At 44.0% G+C, this 24353-nt stretch overlaps 1 protein-coding gene across 1 annotated transcript; it reads left to right on the top strand.

The window, feature by feature from the left end:
- The first annotated feature begins 16269 nt into the window (after positions 1-16269).
- On the top strand, positions 16270-20447 carry LOC119314212. Its single transcript, XM_037588974.1, has 3 exons — positions 16270-16820; positions 17481-17549; positions 19976-20447. The coding sequence occupies exons 1-3, from the start codon at positions 16660-16662 to the stop codon at positions 20091-20093; spliced, it is 348 nt and encodes a 115-aa protein (XP_037444871.1). The 5' UTR covers positions 16270-16659; the 3' UTR covers positions 20094-20447.
- Positions 20448-24353: the final 3906 nt, after the last annotated feature.

The raw sequence follows: 24353 nt of genomic DNA, 5'->3' as shown, positions 1-24353 counted from the left end.
AGTGACAAATCCTAATCTCAAAATACGCCAACTCAACATATACCTTCGGAGACACCTGTAGAGCTCCTTTATAATCACCAAGTTACGTTGTGACGTTTGGTAGCACACAAAGTGTTCCTCCGGTAAACGGGAGTTGCATAATCTCATAGTCATAGGAACATGTATAAGTCATGAAGAAAGCAATAGCAACATATTAAACAATCAAGTGCTAAGCTAATGGAATGGGTCAAGTCCATCACATCATTCCCCTAATGATGTGATCCCGTTAATCAAATGACAACTCATGTCTATGGTTAGGAAACTTAACCATCTTTGATTAACGAGCTAGTCAAGTAGAGGCATACTAGTGACACTATGTTTGTCTATGTATTCACACATGTATTATGTTTCCGGTTAATACAATTCTAGCATGAATAATAAACATTTATCATGATATAAGGAAATAAATAATAATTTTATTATGGCATCTAGGGCATATTTCCTTCAGTTTCAAGAAGTGCGATAAAATCGAGTTTATGGTCAATCGATGCTTCAGCCAGGAACCTTTTCTTAGCCAAGTCTGCTAGACCTCTGCTATTCCAAATAATCCCTTTCATTGATCATCATGGAATTTTTTCTTGAGATTTACTCTCGCACTTCTATGAACAACCGACGTTGGGTAAACCTTCCTCTTCCAGGAACACTTGGGTTTATCCGCTACCATCCCCTCGTCCACATGACTAGTATCCACTTGTGCATCACACACTAGCGTAGAAGGATCGCTATGTTCCTCAGACTCCGTCCCCTCTGCCTCAACTTCAGCATCCGAAGTCGGCATTAGATCTTCACAAAAACTCTCTAGCGCAGATATCCCCAAGTTGTTAATGTCAGCGTCAGTCATAGGCCTAACAGCCGCGATATCAGTCATAGGCCTAACAGCCGCGATATTACAGATCAACTCAGGCGCTCTCTCAGCCTCTAAGTCTAGAATATCATTAACCGATTTAGCAATCTCATTCCCATTTAATCCTAGAGATACTCCCAAGTCGTTTGCCTTACTAACAATCTCATGCTCAGAAAAATGCATAATGGAACACTGCTTATTAATCGACATACCTGCAGTAGCCTCGACATCTTGAAGCTTGGCTGCTCTCATAGCACGCCCTAGCTGCAGGTCGTCAGCGTCTGGTTGGTTCTGGATTTGGTTACTGACACACCTACCAGCCGACACCGGATCCTAGATCCCATTGAAAGCGATCACCTCGTTAGTAGTCCAATCCCTCACAGACTGGTCGTTCGCCAAACACCCGTCTGTCCTGACAAGTGCTGACGTAGGAGGCGAAGCCAACAGGACGCCACCTACAGCCCCACCCAACATCCCCTCCGCCGGTGCTGCCACGCATGTGGTCGCCAGTGGCGGAGAAGACGGTACCAACCTTGGCTCTGGACTGCGCATAGGAGAGGGTGAAGCACGGGCCTCCTGCCCGTGACTCTCCTTCCCCGCTACCGCAGCAGGACTCCGGGGAGATCCAACCGGTATCTAGGGTACAAGCTGTGACCATGAGTCCCGAAGTGGAGAGAGAGGACCCTCGGTCTCCTGACCAGCGTATCCCTCCCCCCACCTCCACCGACATGAGTTTCGCCCGGGGAGAGGGCGAGGTGGGACTCTGCGTGGAGACCTCCTGCCTCGGAGTAGAGCCCGACCCACCCAACACCGCCACCGACCGAACATCGCCAGAATATGCTGCCATCACATGTGGCAACACGTGCTCCAAAGGGTCATCCCTCTCGACTCGGTCACTCAAGTGTAGGAGTTCCGAAGGGAGTAAACAATCGTTTTTCAAAAATTTCTGTGATTTGGCGAGAACAAAAAATCCAAGTGTAGTTGGAGCTGATACTGAGTATATATGTGCATATGCCTAACGAATTCATGCGATTTTATATAAAGGGAAATATAAGAAACCTAGCTTGGAGAATTTCTGTCTGACCAACTCGTCTAAAACAAGCTGACCCACCATAGAATCAAGTACAGTGAAGTTCCATACGAAGCTGGAATAGGTAGCAAAAATTAGGAGACAACACGTAGGAGAGAAGACAATCTATCAAGGACAGGCATTATCCTCTATTTTAACATGTCATAATCCTAAATGCGAGCAGAGTTTGAAAAGAATGCCTTTATGGATACTAACATCTTGATTTCCTAGCCTAATCAGCACTAAACCAGAATGCCAGAGAATAAAAAGCTTCAGGCTATGTAATACATTACATCGGTTACTACTAACAAACTACATGAACCACCTAGGTGTTGAGTGGTACTTTCTCCAAACTTTATCCCAAGTTACCTATGTTGGTATATAACAGTGTGCTGTTCTAGTAAACCTTGACCATGCATATCAACACCCTTTTGTTGAAAAAATAAGTGGAAAGGGGACAAATATTATCCTCTGTCCATATTCTGGTTAAAACGATATCAGGGTGAATATTAAACAAAGAAAAGCAAACTTCTTTTTACCATGTATAACTTAACTGCCCCAAAGGAAACTATTACGGAGTACTTCACATTTTTAACCACACCCAATTCAACATTATATGTCCGCTTGTCCATAATCCAAATAATGCAGCCTATTTGGCTGTCATTGTAAACTCAGTGTTTATATCTTATTTGTACAGAAAAATTGCTGGAATGAAAAGTAAGAAGCAATCGATTCTTGTTGTATTCCCAAAACGTCCCCAAAAACTACGGCAGAAAAGATCTGATTCTTCCTAGTGCATTGAGTTGAGTGTTTACAGGCAGCCAAGCAAAAGTGCAAATACGTTCACACTACTCCCATCCTTGGTTAAGGCCTGGCGGCTAGAGATCTGACCAGAAGCTGTATATAAAAACATGTACGGTATATGGGAAGAGATTAGTGATGGAGAGGCAATAGTCGTGGTAGTGGTCACCGGCGAGGAGGTGGTGCGTCGTGGTAGTGGTCACCGGCGGCACCAACAGTAGCACGACACCTCTCCAGATCATTCCACGACCTTTCCCTTTTCTCTGAGATGGCCAGATGAGGCAGGGAGAGACGGGCTGAACGGGAGAGACAAGGAGTCATCGGTAAACGAGGAGGAGAGGCGGGCGTTTTTTGCAAAATTGCCTCGCTTGCGTTAGATTTAGATCCAAAGGTCATAAGTGAAGGATGACATGCACATTATCATCACTAACTCGGTTTTTATAGGAGTAGAGAAAAGCTTTTTGCATTCCTCAACTTGAGTTGTTTTGCAAAATTTTCAATGTCCACAGGCATGCAATCCAGTGGCAGGCGCTCTAGTGTTGTTTGGGTCGAAGATGGTTCATGAGTCCCAAGTCGTACGGTCGGGTGATGTTCCTACCTTTGCACAGCCTTTGGTTCCCGAAGGTATTGCTTGACATGTTAATAATGGAATGAGAATTTCCAGATAAAAAAAGAAGACGGGATGAGTGACATGAAGGAGCACTGAGATTTTAGGCCGGCTTCTTTTGTATGTAAATAGTTAGCCTTCGCTGGCATATTTCTTTTAGCATGTAAGTATGTCACTTCATCATAGAACATATATGGGGAAAGATCCACCTCAACATGCAACCATGCATAGAAATAATCTCACCTTAACATGCAAACATGCATGATAATTTCCACTTTAGTAAGTTATTCGTAATTAATAAATATTTTACAACTATACAATAAACAAACATAATAAATCATAAGTATTTTTAGTTTTAGTTATAATATTATTACTCCAAATACTTATGTTTCATAAAACCAAATCTCATTAAAATATATTGCAAAACATTCATGCAACAACGTGTGGGCCTGCGGAGTATCATCTAGTGTAGATGTTGGCCTAGGCTCATTGACTTTCGGCTTTTTAGGGTTAAGAGTGGTGCCCTATGTGGACCAGTCTGCTGGTAGGTTGTTGTTTATCTTCAGTTGTTTTTTCTTTTAAATTTGTTTTGCGTTGTTTGTAAAATTATGTGGTGGTTTCTTTAAACATATACAACAAGGGCACGACCACGTTGGTCTAGGCACTACAACAAAGTTTTTATTTACAAGAAGACCATGCATTCCATTATGGCACAACTAGGCCGGCCACGAAAAGTTGGGAGATCCTATACGCTGCTCGTTGCCGCAAACAGTCGGCCTCCAGCATAGGAGTGCACCGACTGGGGCCGGCCCATGTATAGCACAGAAAAAACTCCAAAAGAAGTAGAAGTGCACTGGATAGGGATCAAACTCGCGATATACATGTCACCACGTGCGATGCTATCCACCACACCAAATGGGTGGTAGATTCTGAAAAAAAAACCCAAATGCATGGTAGTGATAGGTGAGTGCGTGCATTTCATTTAAATTTCAGTATAGTCTGATATTACCTGCAGGGTAGTATTTACTGTAGCATATAGATATTTCAACTTTTTGAGCACATTTTAGAAAATATAAACAATTTTTAGGAAAATTTCATATTTCGAAATAGTCTTTGAATTACACAAACATAATTTAGAGTTAGAAACAGTTCTCTAAAATTCTGTACATTTTTTAGAAACAAGGAAAAAAACTGTAAACATGTTTTTTATAAGTTTTTCGAGCATTCTTTGAAATGTTTCGAACAAATTTTGAAAATATGAACATTTTTTTAAATCTTAAATATTATTGAAAAGAGTGAAAAGTAATTGAAACGATCAATTTTATAAATGTTCAACTATTTTTGAATATTTGAACCTTTTTTGGAAAAGGTGAACAATTTTCAAATCCCGGACATTTCTTGAGACACGAACAAAATTAATCCCAAATTTTTTTTGAATTCTTTTTTTCTAAAACTTTGAACATTTTTTAAAAACATGAACGGAATTGAAATTCTATAACATTTTGTGAGTAGCAGGAAACATATGTTTTAAAATTTGAACAATTTTTGAAATTTTCAATTTTAAAATTTGAAAAAGATACTCAAAAGAAAAATGGAAAAAGAAAAAAATATAACCAATAAAGAAACAGATAACAAAAAAGGAAAAGAAAAATAAGGTTTTTTATAAAAGTAATGAAAAACTGAAGAAAACCACAAAAGAAACAGCAGAAAAAAAAGGAAAAGAAAAAGAACTAGACCTGGACCGGTTGGGAACCTTCTAGAAGGTTCCCGAAATCGGGACAAGTGAAATGCGAAACGGGCCGACGCATTTATTCACTCGCGTTGCTCGGTCTGTTAGACAACTTGACACAATAAGCATTGTGTAGGGTTTTTTCCGAAAAGTTGTATAACATCCTATTTGTGCATCAATCATAGAGAACAAAACCACTAATTAAGAAGCACTCTTTGCAAAGATCACTGCCACTTCCTTAGGTTGCGGCAAGTGGCCCACAAGTGGCGCATTGCATGTGCGCCACTTGTCGCAATCTGTGAGTTTTTTTCGTAAATTTATTTATTTAAAATATTTTTTTTGTATTAAACCATGCGTCCAAATCTCAAACCCTTTTCACCGTTGGATTCCTAGTGTCGAGATCTTCAAAACTAGATACCATGATGATAGGTATTGACGAATTCTTTTTGATGAAAAAAATGAACAAAAAATCGAATTATTTTTCCTTTCTGATGAGGCGCAACTGTGCCTCTCACGGAAGCATATTCGTGCGTCCATGACAAGTAAATCTGTGCTTCTCGCAGATGGAAAGAAAATGAAACATGTTTTTCTCCGTTTCCGGTAAGCAAATCCGTGCCTCTCCCGAAAAAAAAACGAAATCACGTTTTTTCCGAGAAGAAGGAAGATAAAAGAAAACATGACATTTTTTCTGGTTCCAAGAGGCACGACTGTCTCTGAAGCAAATCCGTGGTTCTCGCGGATGAAAAAAAATATAGTTTCCTGCAATTTGTTTTTCATATTTTATTTTTTAATGAAAATGTGTGCAAAAAACAAAAAGAATAAAAAATGGAGGGAGCGTCCGAAGTGCGACACGTGGCGGGGGCTGAAAGCGCACCAAATGACGCGGTCTCAGCCCACTCAAGTGACCATTACAGGGGCTCCCGAAGGAATACTCCTTCGTTAGTTGCTCTCTATAGAGAATAGTATCCATGAACATGTCTAATTCCCAAGGTAGCCAGCTCGGGCTGGCCTATTTATATAAAATGGAGCTTATTTGCTTCAAATATCACGTCAAGTCTGCTACATAGCGCTCGATGCAAGAAATTATATAGTGCTCGCCTACAGCGAGCGCACACGTAGTTGCCCATTAACATGATTCTACATGTAAAGCATAGAGCGGTTTTAGGAAGATTCCTGAACCTGCTGTCGATTTTTTCTTCTATTTTTTCTATTTTACGATACAAACTATTCTGGTTTTCTTTTCTTTTCCTATATCCTATTTCCTTTTTTCCTTTTATCATCTCCCTGTTCCTTTTTTTTATCTCTTCCATTTTTAAAAGACTTTTTTTACTTCGTGAACATTTTCAATTTTTTAAATATTTTCAAATTCAGGAACAGTATTTTCCGAATTGACAAACTTTTTTGAAATAAACAGACATTTTTTGATTTTGTGAAAGTTTTCAAATCTCTAAACATTTTTCAATTTTGCAAATAGTTTTAACATATATTTAGTCGTGAACATGTCTTAAAAAGTCATCAACTTTAATGGAAATGGCCAAATGCTTTATTCTCCAGCATATTAAATTATTTAAATAATTCATTTATTAAATTACGAACATCTATTGAATTATAAATATTTTTAAATTCTTTTTTTAAATTCAAGAATATAATTGAAATTTAATGTAGATTACTGAATCCATGAACATTTTTAAAATTCATGAAATTTGCAGAATTCACGAGTATTTTCAATTTATGTATATTTTAAAGATTCACATGCATTTTTAATGCTTTAATAAAATAAAATATTTATTTTTTAGTATATTTACAAATTTAGAGGAAAAACATAAACAAATCGAAAGAGAAAACGAAAAGAGCGTGCGCCCCTGGATACGCAGGTCTCATTGAAGTAGAAAAACAGGAAGCAAGTGTGAGACACACGCTGGGCCTGGCCTAGTGAAGGCTCGCTGTGAGACACAAGCTGGGCCTGGCCTATTGCAGACGGGAGCAGTGGCTGCTCTTTCTCGCCTGCTGCGATTTGAATGATATCCTCGTCTCACGTGCCCTCTAACTGGCCCGGCCCAGCGAGGGCCGAGCACCTACTCTCCAGTGCATATTTTGTTTTTATTTTTTACTTTTCTTATATTTATAAAATAGAAAACTATTTTCTTAAAATCTCGTAAAAATTTCTTCGTGCATATAAAATTATAGTTATAATTTTAAAAAATATATTCAGATAATTCCACAAGTGTTTTGTACAATTAAAAAACTGTACGTGAATTTAAAAAATGTTCACGTGTTTCAAAGAAATGTTCATGAAATTTAAAACTACTTTATATAATATCAAAAGATTTATAATTTTTAATAAATATTTCGTACCATTAGAAAAATGTATGTACAATTTAAAAATTCCGTATTCCAAATTATGTTTGTCAAGTTTGCACCTCGATCCATTGAAAAGGATAGAGAAAGAAACTGAAGAAAGAAGTCCCATCCTTATATCCACCCACCGATTGTTGAACCCTGCTTGAGGATGCTTCTTTGTAAGTAGCTCTACTTTAAAAGATCATATGCCTTCGGCCTTCCTCATATCTAATCTTAGGGCACAAAAACAATGTTTTTTCTAGACTTGTTCCCGTTAATGAAATGTAAATAGTCAAAAGCGGTGATAGTATTATCCATAATTAACCTTCTTGGTACAAACATCGACTGTTCTTTTGCAATGATTTATGAAAGAATATTTTTCCAGCCCGCTTGCCATAGCTTTTAAAGCTATCTTATAGAGAACCGTGCCTTTTACAACAACTCGACTAGTTATGTATTCGTGCAACTTCCGCTTCTAGGGTTTCTCGTGCCGCCGGCGGTACCGTCATCGGAGAAATTTAGGTCCCCTCACCTCTGGCTGCCATCTTTGCACTGAGAGGTGGGGGGACCCCGGATCCTCAATATCTCTATGTTCTTTGTCTACATTTAATGGTTACCATAGTTTTATGAGAAGTCTCATTCTTTTGACGGTGCCATGAGGTTAGAGAGTTTTCTGTCCTCGCAGATCCGATTATTTGGATTTGACGAGTTTATGTTGCTGTGTCAAGCTATTTTTGTTGGTCCGGTTCTTCGTGGAGGTGAAATCTTTCATGGATACCATGGTGAAGATATAGGGATTCGACAACCTGTACTTGTAGCGGCTCATCCCCGCCCCAAGTACGTTCATCGATCAAGGCTTCCCATCTTTTTGGATTGTAATTCATAGTCATATGAGTTACTTTATATTTTCTTGGATCTTAGGTCCAAATCAATGCACCTTTAATTATTATGAGTATGAATAAAGTTACATGTGTTTCTAGAAAAAATCCAATTGCTTAAGCTTTCGGCTGGCCATAAACACCCCATAGACAAGTTTCTGCCAATGCGGATATCGCTGCTTGGACTCAATCAGTACCTCACTGATGTAGTAAACCGGCCGCTGAACCGGGTGCTCCTTGCCAGCCTCCTTGCGTTCCACTACAATAGCCACACTGACAGCACGTGTGTTAGCAGCCACATATAGGAGCAAAGGCTCCTTATCAATGGGAGCAGCAAGAACCGGTGGCTCAGCCAACTGTCTCTTCAGATCTTCAAAGGCGGTATTGGCGGCGTCATTCCAAGTAAAGCTATCTGTCTTCTTCATCATCTGATACAGCGACATAACCTTCTCCCCCAACCGGCTTATGAACCGGCTTAAGGCGGCGATATGACCCGCCAAACGCTGGACATCATTAATACACGCCGGCTTGGCCAAGGAGGTGATAGCTTTTATCTTCTCCGGGTTAGCTTCGATGCCTCTGTTAGAAACCAAAAAACCCAAAAGCTTGCCTGCAGGCACACCAAAAACACACTTGGCTGGGTTAAGCATCATCTTGTAGACCCGGAGATTATCAAACGTCTCCTTGAGATCATCAATCAAGGTCTCTTTCTCTCTGGACTTAACCACTATGTCATCCACATAGGCATGAACATTGCGTCCAATCTAATCATGGAGACAATTCTGTACGCATTGCTGGTAAGTCGCCTGGGCACTCTTGAGCCCGAAAGGAATTGAAACATAGCAGAAGGCTCCAAACGGAGTGATGAACGCCGTCTTCTCCTGGTCCTTAACAGCCATCTTGATCTGATGATAACCAGAGTAAGCATCCAAAAAGCTCAAACGCTCGCATCCCGTCGTAGCATCGATGATTTGATCAATACGAGGGAGAGCAAAAGGATCAGCAGGACAGGCTTTGTTTAAGTCCGTGTAATCCACACACATATGCCAAGTGCCGTTTTTCTTAAGAACAAGCACCGGGTTAGCCAGCCACTCTGGATGAAACACCTCAATGATAAACCCAGCCGCCAAGAGCCAGGCCACCTCCTCACCGATAGCTTTCCTTCTCTCCTCATTAAACCGCCGAAGAAATTGCTTGACCGGCTTAAACTTTGGATCGATATTAAGAGTGTGCTCAGCGAGTTCTCTCGGTACATCCGGCATGTCAGATGGCTTTATGCAAAAATGTCCCGATTCTCACGGATGAACTCGATGAGTGCGCCTTCTTATTTGGGATCCAAATTAGTACTGGTACTGAACTGCTTGGATGAGTCGCCTGGGACAAAATCGACAAGCTTAGTTTCCTCCGCCGACTAAAATTTCATGACCGGCTCATGCTCAGTAGTTGGCTTCTTCAAAGATGTCATATCCGCCGGGTCAACATTGTCCTTGTAGAACTTTAACTCTTCCGTCGCGCAGGCCGACTCAGCATAAGCCGCGTCACCTTCTTCACATTCTAGAGCCATCTTGCGGCTCCCGTGCACCATAATGGTTCCCTTGTAACCCGGCATTTTGAGCTGCAAGTACACATAACACGGCTGTGCCATGAACTTGGCATAAGCCGGCCGCCCAAACAGAGCATGATATGGGCTCTTGATCTGAACTACTTCAAATGTTAATTTCTCGGCTCTGGAATCGTATTCCTCCCCAAATGCCACCTCCAACTCTATCTTGCCGACCGGATACGCCGACTTACTAGGTACAACTCCATGGAAAACAGTGTTGGACTTCTTAAGGCTCTTATCAGTCAGTCCCATGCAATGGAAGGTCTCATAATAAAGTATATTGATGCTGCTGCTTCCATCCATCAGCACCTTGGTGAATTTGTATCCACCCACTTGAGGGGCTACGACCAGAGCTAAGTGACCCGGATTGTCAACACGGGGAGGGTGATCCTCTCTACTCCATATGATAGGCTATTCAGACCACCTCAAATAACGAGGGATTGCCGTCTCAACCGCGTTCACGGCTCTCTTATGAAGCTTCTGGTCCCGTTTACACAAACTGGTGGTAAACACATGATATTGCCCACTGTTCAGCTGCTTCGGATTGCTCTGGTATCCACCTTGCTGCTACTGCTGACTGCCCTGACCAGCCTGTTGGTTATATCCTCCCTGGTATCCATGGGAATTTTGAAAATTGGGATTTGACCCGCCACGGGGCCATGAAAGCCGCCACCACCTGAGCCGCCTGGGCCATTGTTACCATCAAACATGTTGGAATTCTTGAACGCCTTCATAATCGTGCAATCCTTCCACAAATGTGTAGCCGGCTTATCCTTAGAACCGTGTCTCGGGCAAGGTTCATTCAACAATTGCTCAAGTGTGGGTCCTGACCCGCCGGATCGAGGAGGTGGCCTTCCCTTGCGCCGCTGGTTATGACCCTGCGCATTGGTGTTAGCCACAAAATCCAAACTACCGTCAGCCTTACGTTTGTTACCTTCTTGATTTGCCGGGTTGTGCTGAGAGCCCTTGTTGTTGCCGTTCCTCTTTCCCTTCCCTGCCTTCTCATCATCAGACTCGGGATCCTTGGTACTATCAGAATCGGCATACTTGACCATAGCCGCCATCAGCGTGCCCATATCATTGCAATCACGTTTGAGCCACCCCAGCTTTTGTTTCAAAGGTAAGAAACGGCAGTTCTTCTCCAACATTAAGACTGCAGAGCTGGCATCCATCTTATCAGATGAATATATTATGGCATTAACCCGGCGTACACAATGGGTTGTAGACTCACCCTCTTCCTGCTTACAATTCATCAGATCCACGATCGACATGGGCTGTTTGCACGTGTCTTTGAAGTTCTGGATGAGTCGGGCCTTTAACTCCGCCCATGAACTGATTGAATTAGGTGGCAGACCTTTCAACCAAGTGCGGGCGGTTCCATCCAACGTCATGGTGAAGTACTTAGCCATTGCTGCATCAGAAACCTCCAACAGCTCCATAGCCATCTCGTAGATCTCAATCCATGCCCCGGGCTATAAGTCGGCTGTGTAATTCGACACCTTCCTTGGTCCTTTAAAATCTTTGGGCAACCACTCGTTACGTAGAGCCGGTACTAGACACGAGACTCCTCCAGTCCGGGTGGCTATACCTGCCTCAACAGAAGTCGCCGAGTAAACCGGATATGGCTGATAAGCCGTCAACTGAGCCGCTTGTTCAGCCGCCCATTCCACCTCTTGCCGTAGTCTCTCTTGTTCTACCAAGTTAACAGCCTCATGACGTAGCGGGTTACCGCCACCTGGCTGGTCACGGCGTCTAACATTGCTTGATACGGCCGCTGAATCCATGTGCCTGCTGTAAGTCGGGCTTCGTCTTGGACGAGGGGTCGAGTGGATCCTGTCCCGGCTGTATGAGTACACCTCCTGCTGTACTAAAGCCGTCTGAAGAAGTTCCATGACCCGGCAAGTTTCAACCACAGTCGGAGAATCGCCATTGATTGGGAGAGCCGCCAATCGAGTTGCTGCTGCTATCATGTTTTCCAATGGGTTGGAGTAATGACCCGGAGGGGTTGGTACGTACTGAGGTGGCGCCATGTTTACACGGGGAGGTCCCATCACCGAAGACTGAAACGGTGCTCCATCCCCGGGTGTCGCAACATGGTCTGGCCCTGTGCGCGGAGGAAGCCATGTCGGGTTGCCTGTCTGCGGGATGAGCCACGGCGGGTTACTAGCCCCTGCTCCTGGCGTGTTAAAAAGGTTCCGAGGGTCATAAACCGGGGGAAGTCGAGACTGGGTCTTCTGGTGCCTTCTCCTCATGACTTCATTAGCTGCGTTATGGTCTTGCGTAAGCCAGAAAGCGTGCGCCTGAATCTGCTGAGCCTGAATGTCCAAAGACGCCTGCTCTGCGGTTATCCTGACATCTTCTGCTGCCAGGTCCTCCTTAGCTTGCGCCATATCCAACTTTAATTGTGCCACCTCCGCATCATGACTGGCTTGATCCACCGGGCTGACTATGACGGTTAACAGGGTGGTCAATTTGTCGGTGAGATCCATTAACACCTGGGCCGGTGAGCGCACAGGACCTCCTGCCCTGGCTGCCGCTGACCCGGAGGTTACCGCTGCTGCAGTTGCGGAGTCTTGGATGGGTTGGGTTCCAGCCATGAAAATCCCGACCCTGCACGACGGCTCAAGACAATCCGGAATATTGCTTCCATCGGAACAGACGCCGAGCCCGCCATCCTGCAGTTGGTACAATGAATCTGTCTCACCTGTGGACAACTCACCATCAGAGTAGATGGCCGCCTTACCATCATAGGCAGACCCTTCAGAGAGTCCTCCGTGGATGCATCCGACGAAGGCACGCTTCACAGCCGGCGGAGCCCGGGCGGGTCTCGCACGCTGAGCCATCTCGACGAGGTCGGTGCAGATGTCCGGCTTAGGGCTCGGCTCACCGATCTTGCCGATGAAGACATGGATTCCGCCGAAGGGGACCCGGTACCCGTACTCAATTGAGCCGGCCTCGGGGCCCCAGCCTGCGTCGTCGATGTAGAGCTTGCCGCGACGACTCTTGGTCATCCGGCCCACAGCGTATCCCTTGAGCCCTTCGAAGTCGCCCTTCAAGAACTCAAATCCACCGTGCGCTGGCCCCACGGTGGGCGCCAACTGTCGTGGAATTGTCACGTCAGATGTCCTAGTGGAAGGACTTAGTCGTGGAGCCATCGCAACTAGGAAGCTTGAAGGGGTTAATCGGGACAAGAGACACGAGAGGTTTATACTAGTTCGGCCCCTTACGATGAAGGTAAAAGCCTACGTCTAGTTGTGATTGGGATTATGTATGTCTCAATAACCAGGAAGCAGAATTGCTTGACCTAGCTCTCGAGTTGTTGTTTCGTACCCTGAACCGCCGCCGGGTCGTCCCTTTATATACTGAGGTTGACGCCCAGCGTCTCTACAGAGTCCCAGCCGGCTTATAGATTGTATCCGGCTCGGTCTCTTAATCTTTCTTGCCTTACAGTACAAGTTACATGATCAAGGCGGTTTAACACTACGGGCCTTAGGTCATCTTTGCGCCGTTGGGCCTTTACTAAGACGTCATCTTCAAGCTTGAGCTTCTGTCTTCAAGAATACTTGTAAGTATAACCCGGATCCCTTTGGCGGGTCATACTAGTAGTTATATCCCCAACAACCTCCATAATCGAGAAACATCTCCTTAGTCCTCACTAAGGATATTCTTGACCGCTGTCCAGTGATCTACTCCTAGATTAAAATTGTACTCCCTTGCCAAACTCAGAGCAAGGTATACAATAGGTCCGGTACACAACATAGCATACTTTATAGAACTTATGACTGAGGCATAGGGAATGACTTTTCATTCTCTTTCTATTTTCTGCCATGGTCGGGTTTTGAGTCTTACTCAACTTCACACCTTGTAATACAGACAAGAATTCCTTCTTTGACTGATCCATTTTGAACTCTTTCAAAAACTTGTCAAGGTATGTACTAATTGAAAATCTTATCAAGCATCTTGATCTATCTAATAGATCTTGGTGCTCAATATGTAAGCAGCTTCACCGAGGTCTTTCTATGAAAAAACTCCTTTCAAATACTCCTTTATGCTTTCCAGAAGATTCTACATTATTTCTGATCAACAATATGTCATTCACATACACTTTATCAGAAATGCTGTAGTGCTCCCACTCACTTTCCTGTAAATACAGGCTTCACCGCAAGTCTGTATAAAACTATATGCTTTGATCAACTCATCAAAGCGTATATTCCAACTCCAAGATGCTTGCACCAGTCCATAGATGGATCACTGGAGCTTGTACACTTTGCTAGCACCTTTAGGATTGACAAAACCTTGTGGTTGTATCATATTAAGGAATGTAGTTTCGACATCCATTTACCAGATTTCATGAAATGTGGCAATTGCTAACATGATTCGGACAGACTTAAGCATCGCTACGGGTGAGAAAGTCTCATCGTAGTCAACCCCTTGAACTTGTCGAAAACCTTTCGCAACAAGTCGAGCTTTGTAGATAGTAACATTACCATCAGCGTCAGTCTTCTTCTTGAAGATCCATTTATTCTCGATGGCTTGCCGATCATCGGGCAAGTCAACCAAAGTCCATACTTTGTTCTCATACATGGATCCCATCTCAGATTTCATGGCCTCAAGCCATTTAGCGGAATCTGGGCTCATCATCGTTTCCTCATAGTTCGTAGGTTCGCCATGCTCAAGTAACATGACCTCCAGAATAGGATTACCGTACCACTCTGGTGCGGATCTTACTCTAGTTGACCTACGAGGTTCGGTAGTAACTAGATCTGAAGTTTCATGATCAATATCATTAGCTTCCTCACTAATTGGTGTAGTCGTCACAGGAACCGGTTTCTGTGATGAACTGTTTTCCAATAAGGGAGCAAGTACAGTTACCTCATCAAGTTCTACTTTCCTCCCACTCACTTCTTTCGAGAGAAACTCCTTCTCTAGAAAGGATCCATTCTTAGCAACGAATGTCTTGCCTTCAGATCTGCGATAGAAGGTGTACCCAACTGTCTCCTTTGGGTATCCTATGAAGATACATTTCTCCGATTTGGGTTTGAACTTATCAGGATGAAACTTTTTCACTTAAGCATCGCAACCCCAAACTTTAAGAAACGACAACTTTGGTTTCTTGCCAAACCACAATTCATATGGTGTCGTCCCAACGGATTTAGATGGTGCCCTATTAATCGTGAATGCAGCTATCTCTAATGCATAACCCCAAAACAACAGTGGTAAATCGGTAAGAGACATCATAGATCGCACCATATCTAGTAAAGTACGATTACGACGTTCGGACACACTATTACATTGTGGTGTTCCAGGTGGTGTGAGTTGCAAAACTATTTCACATTGTTTCAAATGAAGACCAAACTCGTAACTCAAATATTCATCTCCACGATCAGATCGTAGAAATTTTGTTTTCTTGTTACGATGATTTTCCACTTCACTCTGAAATTCTTTGAACTTTTCAAATGTTTCAGATTTATGTTTCATCAAGTAGATATACCTATATCTGCTCAAATCATCTGTGAAGGTCAGAAAATAACGATACCCTCCGCGAGCCTCAACACTCATCGGATCGCATACATCAATATGTATTATTTACAATAAGTCAGTTGCTCGCTCCATCGTTCCGCAGAACGGAGTCTTAGTCATCTTGCCCATAAGGCATGGTTCGCAAGCATCAAGTGATTCATAATCAAGTGATTCCAAAATCCCATCATTATGGAGTTTCTTCATGCGCTTTACACTAATATGACCTAAACGGCAGTGCCACAAATAAGTTGCACTATCATTATTAAATTTGCATCTTTTGGCTTCAATATTATTAATATGTGTATCACTACGATCGAGATCCAATAAACCACTTTCATTGGGTGTATCACCATAGAAGGTTTTATTCATGTAAACAGAACAACAATTATTCTCTAACTTAAATGAATAACTGTATTGCAATAAACATGATCAAATCATATTCATGCTCAACGCAAACACCAAATAACACTTATTTAGGTTCAACACTAATCTCGAAAGTATAGAGAGTGTGCGATGATGATCATATCAATCTTGGAACCACTTCCAACACACATCGTCACTTCACCCTTAACTAGTCTATGTTCATTCTGCAACTCCTGTTTCGAGTTACTACTCTTAGCAACTGAACTAGTATCAAATACCGAGGGGTTACTATGAACACTAGTAAAGTACACATCAATAATCTGTATATCAAATATACCTTTCTTTACTTTGCCATCCTTCTTATCTACTCCCTCCGTTCACTTTTGTAAGGCGCGGAGCGAAATCGTGTGCACACTTGCTCGCTCACGCACAAAAAGGATGTTTTCCATTTTTACCCCCGTGTCGGCCAGGGACACGGTAGCGAAACATCCGCATCCCTTCCCTCACACACTCGCCCGCATCCCTCCCTCTCTCACGCTCGCCCGCATCGCCGGCGCCGACGTCCTCTCCCTCGCACCTCTCTCGCCCGCGCCGCCTCTCCCCGAGCTCCTCGCTCGCCCGCGTCGTCGGCACCCTCTCCCTCGCATGCGTCGCCGGCGCTCTCCAACACCAGCTCCATTGTTAAAAATGCGATTTTCCCCCTTCGGCCCTCCGATCTGCAGTGGCGGTCCTCGATCTGCTGCGGCGACTATCAAGACGGCACGACGGAGCTGCTACTGCCTGTCGCCTGCCCAGAGCTTCTGCTGCCGGTTGCCTGCCCGGAGCTGCTGCTGTAGGTCGTCTGCCTGGATCTGCTGCTTCAGGCGATGCCCACATCGCCGTCTCCATCCCGCTCCTCTTCCTCCTCCTCGTTGGTTACTTTACCACCTCAGCATCAACGGCGGGGGGCTGGGAGGGGGAGGGGTGGATGGGCCCTTCTTCAAGGCCTACAACCATCACAGAGCAGAGCAGGAAGCTCGTCTCCGAGGTGAGGATTTACTGTAGCCGCTTCAGTTAAATGCATCTGGTTCATCCTCTGTACTCTGGAGTAGTCTGTATTCTGCTCTTCTCACCTCACCTTCAGTTAAATGCATCTGGTCAGTGATATAATTCAGAGCATCAGATTCACAAGCATGATGGATGGAGGGATCTCTCAAATGGTGTGGCTCGTAGTACTACAACGGCAGTGACATGCCGGCCTCCCACACGCGCATAGCATGCACTGATCGACACCCGATCGAGTTGTGACCAACTGTACAACTGTACATGCATACATGATATATACAGTACCATGAGTAGATAAGCATGCATGATATGTGCAACAAATTTAGAGGAAACGCATGCCAATCATGATACTCCATCAAAATTAAGTTTGGAGTATGTGCAAAAGATTCAGGGGAGTAGCTAGGTTTGCATGTATGTGTCAAATGTGTGTGTACTAAGATGAGACAGTTATCAAATTAAGTGCCTTCTGAAAGCAACAAACAATGATGATGATTCAGGGGAGTAACAACTCTGCCTCTGTTTTGGAGAAAAAAAAGTGAAGGAGAAAGATTGTGTGTGTGGATGGAAATCAAGCAGAGGCAAATAATGTCAAGGCCACTTTAGTGTTCACCACCTAATCCTATCCACCTAATTTGCCTTGCAGATTAACAGATGTGGTGCAGATGTGGTGGAGTATATCTTCTGGAATGGGCATGAACCGGCCAAAGTTCAGGTAATCTACTTACTGCAGTTGGAGTAGTTGCCCTTCTATTTACTCAACTGAAAGAAATACTCCATAATTTAAATATCATGTGCCAAATATGCGACCTCGTTAGAAATACTCCATAATTTAACCCAACAGAAAGAGTTGATCGACATGAATTTTTCTGGAGTAGTTTGTCGACAGTACATTGAATCTTAAAAATCCAGTTAAGCAAGCATGCTACTCCTATTTTTGGAGTAAAAATTCAGTTTAATATTCATTAAAAGAGCTTGGCATCTCTGTTTGCATCTAGGTCTGGATATTCTTTACTGAAGAGAATATATACTCCTAGTAAAGAATATACTCCTAGTTGGAGTGCTTTGCAACTTGCTAGGAGTACTGGAGTATCAATCTATCTATAGCAAGTGATTCAGTTCTCTTCTTTTCCAACCATAAATACTGGAGTATATATTCCAATATATAGCAAGTACCCCAAGTATAAGCTGGAGTATATAGCAATATATAGCACAATATAGTCTGTGGCAACAATAAATATAGACTCCAAGTTCACACATAAACACATACTCCTTTTCTTGTAAACACGGAATACACAAGTACTCCCAACAAACTGGAGTAGAATACACAACAAGTACACACAGAATACACAACAAGCTGGAGTAGGATCAGCGTCCAAGCATCTCTAGTGCCATTGCATACACTTTAGGAGGAACTGAGATCCAGGGCGGTAGCAGTTGTAGCCTTTCTAGCCTATCCTTGTTCATGTGCGGGATTTTGTATTTATTTGCTCCACCATTCTTCATTACTTCAACCATGCAAGTCTGCAGAGTTATGAATACTCTGTTAAGTTTTGAAACTTCATATCCATCGAACTCCTCTTGAACACCTTTAATCAGCTCTGGAATAGTTTTCAGACTTTTGCAGTCTGTTAGCGACTGAATAGAGCTAAAGAACCCAAGGTCCAGGGCATTCATGTCCGGAGAATTTGGAGGCTGATACATTATTCTAATGTCCAGGCCACTTTCGTCCACAACTTCTGTGAATGCTTGATCATTAGGTAGGATATGTGTTCTCGCGTTATCTTGCTGGATAAAAATGGGTCGTCCATCATCATTTGCAGGCCACAATGCTTGAATCGCTGGCACAACCTTCTGTATAATGTACTCTCTCATCACATCCCTCGTCACTATGACAGGCTTTGTTTCCAATGTCCCTTTTTCCCTATTCTTGCTTTTTTTGCTGCTGCAGTCACTCTCACGAATGGCCATACCCCAATTTTTCCGGAGAATGTCATGTTCCCATCTTCATCAAACCGTGGTCTTGCTACCGCTGTGAGAAACATCACTTTTCCAATAGAGTTTTTGACAGGTCTTTCCGGGTCCTCTTCGTCAGGCAGCAGATAGTAGTTCCTTTTTTTCTTGGTCATGGAGAACCATTTCTCGTCGATGTGAACAATATTATGCATACTCCTGAAACTTGGGCTTACATCTCCTAATGTTGCCTCATCTAGCATAGAGAGGCAAAAATCCACCCTATCTCTCTTATTTTTCTCTGTCAGTAGCGGCTTAACCCTGTTGGAGTGTCTCCTTATCTTGTTCAACTTGAACTTCTTGTATAGTGTAGTAGGGCTTACACCCAGTGCCTTGGCTAGAGATCGAATAGTTGACCTCTTGTTTAAGGGAATTGTCGGAATGAGAGATAGGATATCATCATAAGATTTTCTTCCACAATTTTCCTTTCTTCTGTTTGAAACATCCACCTCCTGACCAAGGCCTTTCTGTTTCATTGCCGTCTCCCATATTCTTTGAATAACTCGAACATGTGCTCCAAATATTGCAGCCACATCCTTCTTATCAGTTCTCTTGAACTTGCCTCCTCTACTCTTATGGAGGGTTTCCAAGGACATGTAAGCGGCATATCTCTGTGCATCAGTGAGCCAATTCCTTTGCCTTTGTACTCCTACAATAGCAATAGAATAATAAAATTAATTATTGCAAGAATATTACAAATTGGTTGCTGGAAATATAAATGTAAATGTTGCTTGCTGAAACTAATATTGCTTGCGTTATCTCCTTCTTTCTAGTATGCCTTGTGTACCATGACATTTCTTTGTTGTCATTTTAATTACTCCATACAGAAAGAAAGAAAGGCAACAACAAATTTGCTTACTCCACTAAAATGTTAATTACTCCATTCTAGTGGAGTAATCTTTTCCAGCCTTCCATAGAGAAGACCGATATCCATTTCATTTGATTTAGCCACTTTACTACTCCATAGCGTAGTAGTGTTGAATAACATGTGAACAAAATGAAGCTTCCTCATATGCACTATTCAATCTTAGCAATCCCTTCTCTGTTACTTCTCTGAGGCATATTTTGATGCAAGATTGGAAGAAATTATAACTGAATTTTGACCAGCATTGTTGCCTTCTTCTTCAGGTTCTTCGTTGCCTTCTTCGGGTGGAGTGAAATTGAGGTCTGGGACTACCATGCTTGCAATTGGGCCAACGATTTGCTGCTATTGCTATTGAGGATCTGCTGCCGTTGCTTCTGTTGAGGGCCAGTGATTTGCTACTGTCGATGTTGAGGATCTGCTGCTGTTGCTTCTATTGAGGGCCAATGATCTGTTGTTGTTTCTTCTGTTGAGGATCTGCTATCGAAGGGAAGGAGCTACAGTTGAGGATCTGCTACTGTTGCCAGGGGACAAGCCGGCAAGGAGCACCGAGCCTGGAGGTGGTCACGCATGAGAGGAGCTCCTGATCTTCTCCCCTGGCCCCCGGCGAGCTGGACCTTCTGGCGACACGGGGAAGAAGGGAGGTGGTTCTGGGCGAGCTTAAGCTTGCCGGCGAAGTGTTGCTGGGGCCGGCGGCCGGCGAGGTGCCCTCCTGGGGCCGGCAGTGAGGTTCCTGGATGAGCAGGAAGCTGGGCAGGGAGGAGGAGATCCTGGGCGGAGGAGAATCTGGGCGAGGTGGGAAGGGAGGAGATCTTGGCGAGGAGAATCTGGGCGAGGTGGGCAGGGAGAAGCTGGGCGGCGAGGTGTGCGGCGAGCCGGCGACGCGCTGGGAGGCGATGCACTTGGCGAAGCGATCCCGATGGTTTTTGAATTTCAAATTGATCAAAGGGTATTGTTGTCCATTAGCGATTTTTGGGGGCTGTCGGAAATCTCCTTCCGCGCCTTACAAAAGTGAACGGAGGGAGTACCAAATATTCAGGGTATTTCCGCTTCTAGTGACCATTTCCTTTGTAGTAGAAGCACTCAGTTTCAGGATTTGGTCCAGCTTTGGGCTTCTTCATTGGAGCAGCAACTTGCTTGCATTCTTCTTGAAGTTCCCTTTCTTTTCCTTTGCCCTTTTACTTGAAACTAGTGGTCTTGTCAACCATCAACACTTGATGCTTTTCTTGATTTCGACCTTCGTCGATTTCAACATCACGAAGAGCTCGGGAATCCTTTTTCGTCATTCCTTGCATACTATAGTTCATCACGAAGTTCCAGTAACTTGGTGATGGTGACTAGAGAACTTTTTCAATCACTATCTTATCTGGAAGATTAACTCCCACTTGATTCAAGTGATTGTAGTACCCAGACATTCTGAGCACATGCTCACTAGTGGAGCAATTCTCCTCCATCTTTTAGGCAAAGTACTTGTTAGAGGTCTCATACCTCTTGACACGGGCACGAGTCTGAAATACCAATTTCATCTCTTGGAACATCTCATATGCTCCTTGACGTTTCAAAAACGTTTTGAAGTCCCGGTTCTAAGCCGTAAAGCATGGTGCACAAAACTATTAAGTAGTCCTCATATTGAGATAGCCAAACATTCATAACGTCTGAATCTACTCCTGCAAAAGGTCTGTCACCTAGTGGTGCATCAAGGACATAATTCTTCTGTGCAGCAATGAGGATACACCTCAGATCACGGACCTAGTCCGCATCTTTGCTACTAACATCTTTCAACTTAGTTTTTTCTCTAGGAACATATCAAAATAAACATAGGGAAGCAACAATGCGAGCTATTGATCTACAACATAATTTGCAAAATACTATCAGGACTAAGTTCATGATAAATAAAAGTTCAATTAATCATATTACTTAAGAACTCCCACTTAGATAGACATCCCTCTAATCATCTAAGTGATCACGTGATCCAAATCAACTAAACCATGTCCGATCATCACGTGAGATGGAGTAGTTTTCAATGGTGAACATCACTATGTTGATCATATCTACTATATGATTCATGCTCGACCTTTCGGTCTCAGTGTTCTGAGGCCATATCTGCATATGCTAGGCTCGTCAAGTTTAACCCGAGTATTCTGCGTGTGCAAAACTGTCTTACACCCGTTGTATTTGAACGTAGAGCTTATCACACCCGATCATCACGTGGTGTCTCGGCACGAAGAACTGTCGCAACGGTGCATACTCAGGGAGAACACTTATACCTTGAAATTTAGTGAGAGATCATCTTATAATGCTACCGCCGAACTAAGAAAAATAAGATGTATAAAAGATAAACATCACATGCAATCAATATAAGTGATATGATATGGCCATCATCATCTTGTGCTTGTGATCTCCATCTCCGAAGCACCGTCATGATCACCGGAGCGACACCATGATCTCCATGTAGCACCGTTGTCGTCTCGCCACCTATTGCTTCTACGACTATCACTACCGCTTAGTGATAAAGTAAAGCAATTACAGGGCGATTGCATTGCATACAATAAAGCAACAACCATATGGCTCCTGTCAGTTGCCGATAACTTGGTTACAAAACATGATCATCTCATACAATAAAAATAGCACCATGCCTTGACCATATCACATCACAACATGCCCTGCAAAAACAAGTTAGACGTCCTCTACTTTGTTGTTGCAAGTTTTACGTGGCTGCTATGGGCTGAGAAAGAACCGTTCTTACCTATGCATCAAAACCACAACGATAGTCGTCAAGTTAGTGCTCTTTTAACCTTCTCAAGGACCGGGCATAGTCATACTCGATTCAACTAAAGTTGGAGAAACTGACACCCGCTAGTCACCTGTGTGCAAAGCACGGCGGTAAAACCAGTCTCGCGTAAGCGTACGCGTAATGTCGGTTCGGGCCGCTTCATCCAACAATACCGCCGAACCAAAGTATGACATGCTGGTAAGCAGTATGACTTGTATCGCCCACAACTCACTTGTGTTCTACTCGTGCATATAACATCTACGCATAAAACCAGGCTCGGATGCCACTGTTGGGGAACGTAGTAATTTCAAAAAATTTCCTACACACACGCAAGATCATGGTGATGCATAGCAACGAGAGGGGAGAGTGTTGTCCACGTACCCTCGTAGACCAAAAGCGGAAGCGTTAGCACAACGCGGTTGACGTAGTCATACGTCTTCATGATCCGACCGATCAAGTACCGAACGCACGGCACCTCCGAGTTCAGCACACGTTCAGCTTGATGACGTCCCTCGAACTCCGATCCAGCCGAGCTTTGAGGGAGAGTTCCGTCAGCACGATGGCGTGGTGACGATGATGATGTTCTACCGATGCAGGGCTTCGCCTAAGCACCACTATGATATTATCGAGGTGGATTATGGTGGAGGGGGGCACCGCACACGGCTAAGAGATCCAAGGGATCAATTGTTGTGTCTATGGGGTGCCCCCTCCCCCGTATATAAAGGAGTGGAGGAGGGGGAGGGACGGCTCTCTCTAGGCGCGCCCAAGGGGGCAGTCCTACTATTCCCCCTTCCCAAGTTGGAGTAGGAGAGGGAAGGGAAGGAGGAGTAGGAGAGAAGGAAAGGCGGGTCGCACCCCCCCCCCCAAACATATTCCTATTCGGCCTCCTGCCCAAAGGGGGGCGCACCAGCCCCTTGTGGGCTGGTGTGCTTCCTTCTTATGGCCCATAAGGCCCATAACTTCTTCCCGGCGAATTCCCGTAACTCTCCGGTACTCCGAAAAATACCCGAATCACTCGGAACCTTTTCGATGTCCGAATATAGTCATCCAATATATCGAGCTTTATGTTTCGAGACTCCTCGTCATGTCCCCGATCTCATCCGGGACTCCGAACTACCTTCGGTACGTCAAAACACATAAACTCATAATACAAATCATCTCAGAACTTTAAGCATGTGGACCCTACGGGTTCGAGAACTATGTAGACATGACCGAGACATGTCTCCGGTCAATAACCAATAGCGGAACCTGGATGCTTATATTGGTTCCCACATATTCTACGAAGATCTTTATCGGTCAAACCGCATAACAACATACGTTGTTCCTGTTGGGGAACGTAGTAATTTCAAAAAATTTCCTACGCACACGCAAGATCATGGTGATGCATAGCAACGAGAGGGGAGAGTGTTGTCTATGTACCCTCGTAGACCGAAGCGGAAGCGTTGACGCAACGTAGAAGAAGTAGTCGTATGTCTTCCCGGTCCAACCGATCCAAGCACCATTACTCCGGCACCTCCGAGTTCTTGACACACGTACAACTCGATGACGCACCCCGAACTCCGATCCAGCAGAGGTACAGGGAGGAGTTCCGTCAGCACGACGGCGTGGTGACGATCTTGATGTTCAACTGTCGCAGGGCTTCGCCTAAGCACCGCTACAATATGACCGAGGTGTAATATCGTGGAGGGGGGCACCGCACACGGCTAAGGAACGATCACGATGATCAACTTGTGTGTCTATGGGGTGCCCCCCGCCCTCGTATATAAAGGAGGGAGGGAGGAGGGGGCCGGCCTAAGGGGGAGGCGCGCCCTAGGAGGGGGAAACCTACTCCAAGTAGGTTTCCCTCTTCTTTTCCTAATCCAAGAAGGAGG

Source organism: Triticum dicoccoides, chromosome 1B (genome assembly GCF_002162155.2).
Source record: "Triticum dicoccoides isolate Atlit2015 ecotype Zavitan chromosome 1B, WEW_v2.0, whole genome shotgun sequence".
Lineage (NCBI taxonomy): Eukaryota > Viridiplantae > Streptophyta > Magnoliopsida > Poales > Poaceae > Triticum > Triticum dicoccoides.
The sequence above is the reverse complement of the archived record's forward strand: the minus strand, read 5'-3'. Positions and strand labels throughout refer to the sequence as shown.